A 9,821-nucleotide genomic window follows, 5' to 3' on the forward strand; every position below is an offset into this window, starting at 1 on the left:
TTTGAGTCCTTTACAGTAAGCGACCTACAGCCTGAGTATGAAAGTGGCTCAAGTCCTTTTACAGTAAGTGACCTACAGCCTTAGTATGGGAGTTGTTCGAGTCCTTTACAGTAAGCGACCTACAGCCTGAGTATGAGTCTTGATCAGACAGTTTGAGAAGATAGGAACAGTTCTCTTCTAAGCAAGAAATGTGTCCATTCACCACAGATGATGCGATCAAAGCCCAAAGTTAGAAGGACAACAGGGGACATAACTATAAGAAACTTTATCCCAAAAATTGTCAAAAAGTAAAAATGTGATCATGCTCATCTTAAAGTAAATCCCCATTCCAAAATTGATTTCGGTCAAAGAAGTGCTACAAAATAAAAACCAATACCAAAACTGATTTCAGTCAAAGAAGTGCTTCAAAATAAAGTCCCATACCAAAACTGATTTCAGTCCAAGAAGGGCTTCAAAATAAAGTCCCATACCAAAACTGATTTCAGTCAAAGAAGTGCTTCAAAATAAAGTCCCATACCAAAACTGATTTCAGTCAAAGAAGGGCTACCAAAACTGATTTCGGTCAAAGAAGTGCTTCAAAATAAAGTCCCATACCAAAACCGATTTCAGTCCAAGAAGTCCTTCAAAATAAACTTCCATACCAAAACGTATTTCCGTCAAAGTAGTGCTTCAAAATAAAGTCCCATACCAAAACTGATTTCAGTCCAAGAAGTGCTTCAAAATAAACTTCCATACCAAAACTGATTTCCATCAAAGTAGTGCTTTAAAATAATGTCCCATACCAAAACTGATTTCAGTCCAAGAAGGGCTTCAAAATAAACTTCCACACCAAAACTGATTTCAGTCAAAGTGCTTCAAAATAAAGTACCATACCAAAACTGATTTCAGTCAAAGAAGGGCTTCAAAATAAACTTCCATACCAAAACTGATTTCAGTCAAAGTAGTGCTTTAAAATAATGTCCCATATCAAAACTGATCTCAGTCCAAGAAGGGTTTCAAAATAAACTTCCATACCAAAACTGATTTCCATCAAAGTAGTGCTTTAAAATAATGTCCCATACCAAAACTGATTTCAGTCCAAGAAGGGCTTCAAAATAAACTTCCACACCAAAACTGATTTCAGTCAAAGTGCTTCAAAATAAAGTACCATACCAAAACTGATTTCAGTCAAAGAAGGGCTTCAAAATAAACTTCCATACCAAAACTGATTTCAGTCAAAGTAGTGCTTTAAAATAATGTCCCATATCAAAACTGATCTCAGTCCAAGAAGGGTTTCAAAATAAACTTCCATACCAAAACTGATTTCCATCAAAGTAGTGCTTCAAAATAAAGTCCCATACCAAAACTGATTTCAGTCCAGAAAGTGCTTCAAAATAAACTTCCATACCAAAACTGATTTCTGTCAAAGTAGTGCTTCAAAATAAAGTCCCATACCAAAACTAATTTCAGTCAAAGAAGTGCTTCAAAATAAACTTTCCATACCAAAACTGATTTCTGTCAAAGTAGTGCTTTAAAATAATGTCCCATACCAAAACTGATTTCAGTCCAAAAAGTGCTTCAAAATAAAAGTCAAATATCTAAACTGGTTTCAATCCAAGTGCTTCAAATAAAGTCCCAAATCAAATCTGATTTCAATCCAAAAATGTTTCAAAATAAAGTCCCAAATCAAATCTGATTTCAGTCCAAGAAGTGCTTCAAAATAAAGTCCCACATCAAAACTGATTGGTCCAGAAGTGGAGAGATGAAGGTGGACATTTTTCAGTTCCACCTTGTCCTGAATAGGTCTAACATCAATCAGCCTTATATGGTGCAGGCTCAATAAAGCGAGTGATTTAAGTTTGAAAATCAATTAAAACAACCAGTTTAACTAAATTGGCATCTGAAAATGACACTTTATTTATTAAGACGCTACAACAGCAGTTTAAAAAAGCAGAGGAGCACTATAAAAAGGCAGTGGGAACAAAGGCAGGATGAGGTGCCCCTCTATTTCATTCTAGCTGGAACACTGGAAGGTGAGAAGTAGAAGGAACAAAGGCAGGATGAGGTGCCCCTCTATTTCATTCTAGCTGGAACACTGGAAGGTGAGAGGTAGAGGGAACAAAGGCAGGATGAGGTGCCCCTCTATTTCATTCTAGCTGGAACACTGGAAGGTGAGAGGTAGAGGGAACAAAGGCAGGATAAGGTGGCCCTCTATTTCATTCTAGCTGGAACACTGGAAGGTGAGAGGTAGAAGGAACAAAGGCAGGATGAGGTGACACTCTATTTCATTCTAGCTGGAACACTGGTAGGTGAGAGGTAGAGGGAACAAAGGCAGGATGAGGTGCCCCTCTATTTTATTCTAGCTGGAACACTGTAGGTGAGAGGTAGAGGGAACAAAGGCAGGATGAGGTGCCCCTCTATTTTATTCTAGCTGGAACACTGTAGGTGAGAGGTAGAGGGAACAAAGGCAGGATGAGGTGCCCCTCTATTTTATTCTAGCTGGAAGACTTGTAGGTGAGAGGTAGAGGGAACAAAGGCAGGATGAGGTGCCCCTCTATTTCATTCTAGCTGGAACACTGGAAGGTGAGAGGTAGAGGGAACAAAGGCAGGATAAGGTGCCCCTCTATTTTATTCTAGCTGGAAAACTTGTAGGTGAGAGGTAGAGGGAACAAAGGCAGGATGAGGTGCCCCTCTATTTTATTCTAGCTGGAACACTGGTAGGTGATAGGTAGAGGACCATTAATATTACTTTTAGACTTCTCCAGTCTCCTTATTCATATTATAACATATTTTGTCTGTAACAACCAACCCTACTATACGACTAATATATCACTTTAATGAAAGGACTCTATGATAAATGGAAATGCAAGAATTTATAATTAATCTCTCATCTCATCCCCATATTAACTAACTGTATTTCCACAGAGATATTCACATGTGAACAGCTCTATTCAACTGATACTATAAATAGCTGCTTAAACAGCATGACCAGGTACTGTACATAATAAGATGTCAAGTCAACTACTGTATCCATGATTTGTTAGTAAATTTTGCCGTTGCAGTTTAACGCTTATCTAAACTTTTGCAATTGATTCATTTTATCTAATGCTACAGAACGGTTATTTCAAAAAGCAAACCTTCAAGCTGGTTCGAGGGTCTTCTTTTTTCTAACACCATGGAACATAGTTATTTTAAACTCAAACCATTAATCTGGTTCATAGAAACGATGATCACAGACTAACATACAGGTACAAAAGTACTCTATTCACAGAAAACATGTAATTACTGATATTGAAAGATGCCCTACTCAAAATATCACAAATAATTTGTATTATCAGATACAAATGAATGCAAAGGAAGAAGAGGAAGAGCGAGGGAGATGATTAACTAATTTAATGATTTAACAACAATATAAGGGAAAAAGACCCCAAAACCTTGTGGCCTGGGAGCCAGATAGAAAAAAAATTCAACTGTTGCATTAAAAATAAAGTAAATTATTTGTATAACAATTAGGCATTTGGCATAAATGAAGTATTTTTACATGGCACAAAAACTGTTACTCTATCAGTAATATACGTATGTATCACTTTATCAACTGAGAGATGCTCTCTCTCACCTCATTTCCGCTCTGGTAAAATGAAAATTGTACACCAACTTAGACTGTTAGTATATTAATTTTTTCTAATTTATCAATAAAGGTAAGAATTTGTAACAATCAATTGCAAATTGACTTTTGTAGCTAGTTCCAAGTCGTACAATAATGTCATTTCACACGGAAAAAAAACCACCCCACCACTACAGTTTAGCGAGGCACTAGCTACAATACTTCTTTGACTGAAATTAGCATATGAGCACTGTCAGTCCAAGTTGTCTTTCTGCTTGCTGAAATAAGCCATGACTGGAGACAGTGAAAGTCACTGGTGGCAATTCAACAGAAGTATGCTGAAAGTTTGAATCCTACAGTTCATTTGAATCACCTTTAGTAGTGTTGGTGGTAGGATTGATGGTGTTCATGTCATTAGAATCACTGTTGATGTCACATTTACCATTGCCACTGCTCTCTTCACCACCACCACTACCACCATCCAACAAAACTTTTTTAAAACTCATAAACTGAACAGTCCAGGACTTACCTTACCTGAGATCATCTTTATAGGGGTCAATATTTGCAGTGCTTGTTCTGAGGGCCAGTTCCAGCAAACTCTCCAGTCGACCTACCTGAGATCATCTTTATAGGGGTCAATATTTGCAGTGCTTGTTCTGAGGGCCAGTTCCAGCAAACTCTCCAGTCGATTGACAACAATGTTCTCAATCCCTTCCTTCATCTCTTCCTCTGTCATGTCCATAAACTGCACAATAAAGTCTCCCTTATCCAACAGGAAATAATGCTTCACAGACCTGAAATTGAGCGTTGGACTTAAATGGACAATTTAGCAGAAATAAATAATGAAAAAACCTGTATAGTACAGTTCTTTTAAAAAAATCAACTTTAAAGTCTTGCACTGAACACTGATCCCATTAAGACCTGAAACAATGGACTTGATCTATTTGTACAATGTTGTAGCCTTTATTCATACACTGCTTAGTGACAACTTCTCACATCAAGTGCAGCATAACCTTGGAAACAAGAGACTCCCTTTTTTGTCAAGCCCATCTTTTATTAAGCAAGAAATTAAAAGCTTTAACATAGAAAACTTTAAAAATGACCTTAAATTAAAAAACTTTTACACTGACCATGATCTAGGGTACACATGGACATTTAGATGGACACATATGGATGCCAAAGTGACCACTATGATTAGCTTCCACCAAGGCAGACTTGACAATAAAAGCATGAATTTATGTGATACCACTTTTTAGCAAAGAATATGTTTCTTTAATAATATTTACCTGATCATAAAGCATTAAGTGCACATCTACTAGCTTGCAAATCCAGACCTTCCAAGCTAAAACTGACATTTGCTAAATCTGTTTGTATTAGCAAGAGAAGTGCTAAAAGGTCATCTGTTTGCCTTGGTGGAAATAAGCCTAGAGTGGTCCTCCCCATGGACAGAAAGACAGCTGTCAAAACCCATCAATTATTAGTCATGACTGTGGCAAGTATGCATGCTCCTTATGGGACGTAATGGAGCAGAGGGTATAGGATGATGTTCCCATATTAAAATTTAGTAAGTAATATTGAACTGAAATGCCATCAAACAATAAAACAAGAATACCATAGTCCATTCCTGAACCTCTAACAGCTATTAAGCCACAAAGCTGAACCCCCTTTAAGCTAAAAAGCAGAGTCTCTTTTAAGCTACAAGGCTGATCCCCTTTTGTAGATATATAATAGGCCTGATTGACCCAAATGCATGTCAGAGGCAACTAATGGAAACAACCTTACTTGCCATGGGATGTACCACACGATGATGCTTCTTTTTAAAAGACTAGGGTTTGTATCAAAACCTGGTCTTTTAAGGAGTTTTATGGTTTAATTTTTGTTTTGTATGTCATTTTGGGTATGCCTAACTTACTAGGCACTGTATAACCAGGATTGTGCAAATGTGCCATCAAACTCACCCCCACCCCCATTCATTCTAAAAAGCAACCACAAAATATATTCCTGTGACTTTAGCCTTAAATATGGAATGCAACACCTAATGAAAAACTGAAAATAATGATTCATGACCATGGTCTCAGAGATACAACCCCCAATGTGGTATACAATGTATTTTCTAATGATAATTTATAAGTTTCATTTTTAAAGCTCAAATGGTCATAAAGTTACCAAAGAGAAAGGATAGTGTGATTGAAAATGCAAAATTGTTATGTATATCCATATTTTTGTGGTAACTTCTGGTACATGATTTTAAAAAAAAATAATTTTTATTGATGGCAGTAATGTGTGCAGAATAGCCTAATGTGTTCATCCTGACTCGAGTATAGTATGACATAGAATCTATAAATAGATGTTTACATATGTGCTGACAATTAGTAATAATAATCTTAATAATAAGACTTAAAATGGTGCCTATAGCATAGTTTCTCCATGACTGATGGGATATCGATGTCTCTAGAATAATTTTGTGGCTTCCCATTGGTTGTGCAAGGTCACAAGAACATTCTTAATTGATGCAAAATCAATAGTGTATGATGTCACATTGGGTCAACTGCGAATTAAAGTCACAATATACGGTGTATATAAGGAGAAAGTGAAGTACATTTCTGGTATTGAAATTTATAAGGAGCTTTTTACTCATTAAGGACTTTCATAGGGATTAGTTTGGATTCACTTCATAGTACTGGAAGTTCCTCTCACATTTTCATTTATGACTTTGATATTTAAATTGTTTGTTAAGTTTATCAAACTTGTTGGTTTTGCTTCATTTCTGTTACTTAAGTTTGTGACCATAGAGTCACAACAGAAAATACTGACCTGACTTTGATCTTGTGGACACCTTATAATGACGATGATGATAAGTATAGTAAGTTTCTGAAACAGTTCCAATGTTACTAACTATACTAATTGTAAGGCATGATGGTTGATGGAAGACTTAAAACATTTAGCGGTGACTACGACCTTGAAAATAGGAATCCAAACTTAAAATATTGTGCCATGATCCAGAAGCAGTAGGAAAATATGTAGAAGTGAGTGTAATCCTTTCATACTGGGTCATTAATATGTAGAAGTGAGTGTAATCCTTTCATACTGGGTCATTAATATGTAGAAGTGAGTGTAATCCTTTCATACTGGGTCATTAATATGTAGAAGTGAGTGTAATCCTTTCATACTGGGTCATTAATATGTAGAAGTGAGTGTATTCCTTTCATACTGGGTCATTATTAAATATTCAAATCTTATTTTTTGTTAAGAAGTTAATAGTTTATCTATACTCAATTGTGAGTTGAAGTTTTTTTTACTGAAAATTCCATTCATCCTGAGCAGTGATCATCTTATAAGCGCAACATACAAAACAATTTGATAAATCTAGGCGTAATATTGGAAGCTCCAGATGTTTACAAAACACAAAAATAGTGTCAGTTCAAAATATTTTTATGTTTTCAGGCAACTATTCCCATTCAGAAATGCTTATATGGTATGCAATGTGTTTATCTGTTTCATGACTGTATTCATTACACAACATCTGTATCTACAGTTATTTGGATATCAATGAATAGGTAAATTGAATACCCACTGCTAAGTAAATTGTCTGTTAATGCTGTTTATGATGGGTGTTACCAGCAAGTATATTGCTTCCATTATCAAGCTCATAACAACCTCAATTGTATTTGTGTTTGTCTGTGTAAATAAATACTGTTTTTGATGCAATAAAGGTTTTGATTTAATTTGTATGTTCCTATTACATATGTTATATTTAAATCCCAAGTGATACTGCCCCAAATTTTCTGAAACTGCACTTGGCTTGTAAAGGCCACACCCACTTTCTTTTCAAGCTGACAATCCTTTTGATAGTCGTAAATTTATTACATGTACCTGTTCAGTATCTAGCAGAGTTTTACAACTTCCTGTGCATTTTTTACCTTAATCCCTTAGCTTTTTTCCCCCCACATGACAACCCTTTCATCTGGCCACAAATTTGATACTTGCTCAGTGTTAAGTAACAAAGGATGGTTATTTGAAATCTCTGTGATCTTGCCATCAATCGGTTGCAGCCTTGAATAGATTTTACAAACTGCATGATTAAAGTGTTACTTACAAGCTCAGTCTCTACGCAAGCACCTGCATAAACAGTTGTACAATATTTACAATGACTAGATGACAGACACTGACTAGACAACAATGGAGGATATCAGAAATGTATCAGACAAGGAGGATGAATTCTTGGACTTTGTACCAGAAGACATTAGAGAGTGACATTTACAAGATACTGTGAATTACTAACCTCTTAATGCTGAGTGCAAAGCGAGGCAGCTGCTAGCGCTATTTTTATAAGTCTTTGGTATGACTTGGCCAGGGTTTGAACACACAACCTCCCTCATCTGAGGCGGACACTCTAACCGTGTTTATTTGTAAAGCATGTTGAATTAACATATGAGATATTTTGAATTGGAATATTCAGAATTAATATTATTATACCAGTATGTGACCTATTAAATTCAATTCATGGATTTATCATATAAATGGATCTAAAATGTCAGGCATTAGTAACTTTAATGAATTGTATTATAACAGATGTGCAACTTATAGGTTGTCAATGTTTTTGTGACATATTTCACTGAATAATTGTATTTTACACTGGTTATGTCTTTATTTTTTCTATTAATCTATATACATCTATCCAGTTTATTTTTCCCAAGTGCAGCTCAAGACTCACTGATGACCCCTTCAGACAGATCTGATTGAAAAACATACACCTGACTCATACGAGGGTCAAAAAGAAATTGGCTTTTTGTAGTCCTAATAAAGGGGGTAGGGGCAACTTATGATCAGGTCAAATTATAATCAAGCACATACAGTTTATCATAATAAATCTATTTAATTTTTTTATAGTAATATATGTTTCTTTGAAAATAATTTATTATCATTAGGAATGTATTGGATAATGTATTCAAAGAAGAAAAACTTGTGTTTCAGAGTACAAGTCATACATTGTACATGAGTGGCAAGGTATGCACACTAAGGTCCAACCTATAGAATCGATGCACAATCAGGTATGTTCTATACATGAGTGACATCAATGTGAGGGATGCCACTCTCTAACAATAGATCAATTTGTATGCCAAGAGGTAAAATGAAATTTGATTTCTAAACATGCAAGGTTACACAGTTTGGTACTTGGTGCTAAAGACTACATGACCCAAGAGATTAGACAGATTAAATCTGGCAGTAAAATGAACAGCCAATTTTATTCATCTGAGACAAAGTGATGGTTCATTTGCCCCAAATAGAGGCTTTCTGAAGGGATTATTTTTAATGCTCCCAGACAATCATTCTGAAGGGACTGTTTTTAATGCTCCCAGACACTCATTCTGAAGGGACTATTTTTAATGCTCCCAGACAATCATTAAGAAGGGACTATTTTAAATGCTCCCAAACAGTCATTATTAACGGACTGTTTTTAATGCTCCCAGACAGTCAAATTTCTTGATTGTGCATTGGATCATTTGTCTGCCTGTTAGATTTGGAAAGCTGATGTGTATACATCTGAGCCTTAGTCACCTAAATAAATAGAAATGAACAACACATGGTGGATGAAGGACCATACCATAAGCACACCTGGTGATACCTCCACAGGATCTAAAAATCCAATGAACAAAACTCTTTCAGTACCGACAAAATAATCATTCTCACAATTTTTGTAATACATTTCCATGAAAATAAATGAATTTACAGTGGTTTAAACTTCAATTTAAAAGGTTCACTCGCTGCTGGAGTTTATTTTTACATTTAAATCATCAGTCTGATGCCGTAAGGTCTATTGGCACGTATATGTATCTTGATAAGAATGATACATCACGTACACACATTTTTTAATGAAAAATCTATCACGGGATTGTCATTTATCAATCCACAATAATCCTGAATCAAATTTTGAGATAATACTTAATCAATCACATTAACTTTAGCAAAACAACTCTCAATCCAGCATTCTTAAATGACAAAAAATTTTTTTTCCATATATGTATACAACCTACTTGATTCTAGCCATCAGGTCCTTTTCTTCCATCAAAAGGTCAAGGAGAAGTTTACTGGCATAACTGTATGCTTTCTCTATCTGGTCATAGTATGTTCTTTCCTTTAATGTAAAGACTATTTCCTCAGCATTGGGACATTTCACATCTCGACCTGAAGAAAAAAAAGACAATTAAGAAATGTTGCTAACAAATCAAGAATATTT

General features: G+C 35.5%; 1 protein-coding gene across 2 annotated transcripts in view; it reads right to left on the reverse strand.

Moving 5' to 3' along the window:
• The window catches only part of LOC149785900 (gamma-tubulin complex component 2-like), a 109,858-nt gene that overhangs the window by 37,238 nt on the left and 62,799 nt on the right, over positions 1-9,821 (reverse strand). For both annotated transcript variants that reach the window (XM_089976110.1, XM_089976109.1), the window contains exons 20-21: positions 9,619-9,769; positions 4,198-4,377 (exon numbers count right to left, since the gene is read on the reverse strand). In XM_089976110.1, coding sequence (XP_089832236.1) covers positions 4,198-4,377; positions 9,619-9,769 — 331 coding nt within the window. The remainder of the gene's footprint in view (positions 1-4,197; positions 4,378-9,618; positions 9,770-9,821) is intronic.

The sequence above is a fragment of the Sinohyriopsis cumingii genome, chromosome 12 (genome assembly GCF_028554795.1).
Source record: "Sinohyriopsis cumingii isolate HCF-2022 chromosome 12, ASM2855479v2, whole genome shotgun sequence".
Classification (NCBI taxonomy): domain Eukaryota; kingdom Metazoa; phylum Mollusca; class Bivalvia; order Unionida; family Unionidae; genus Sinohyriopsis; species Sinohyriopsis cumingii.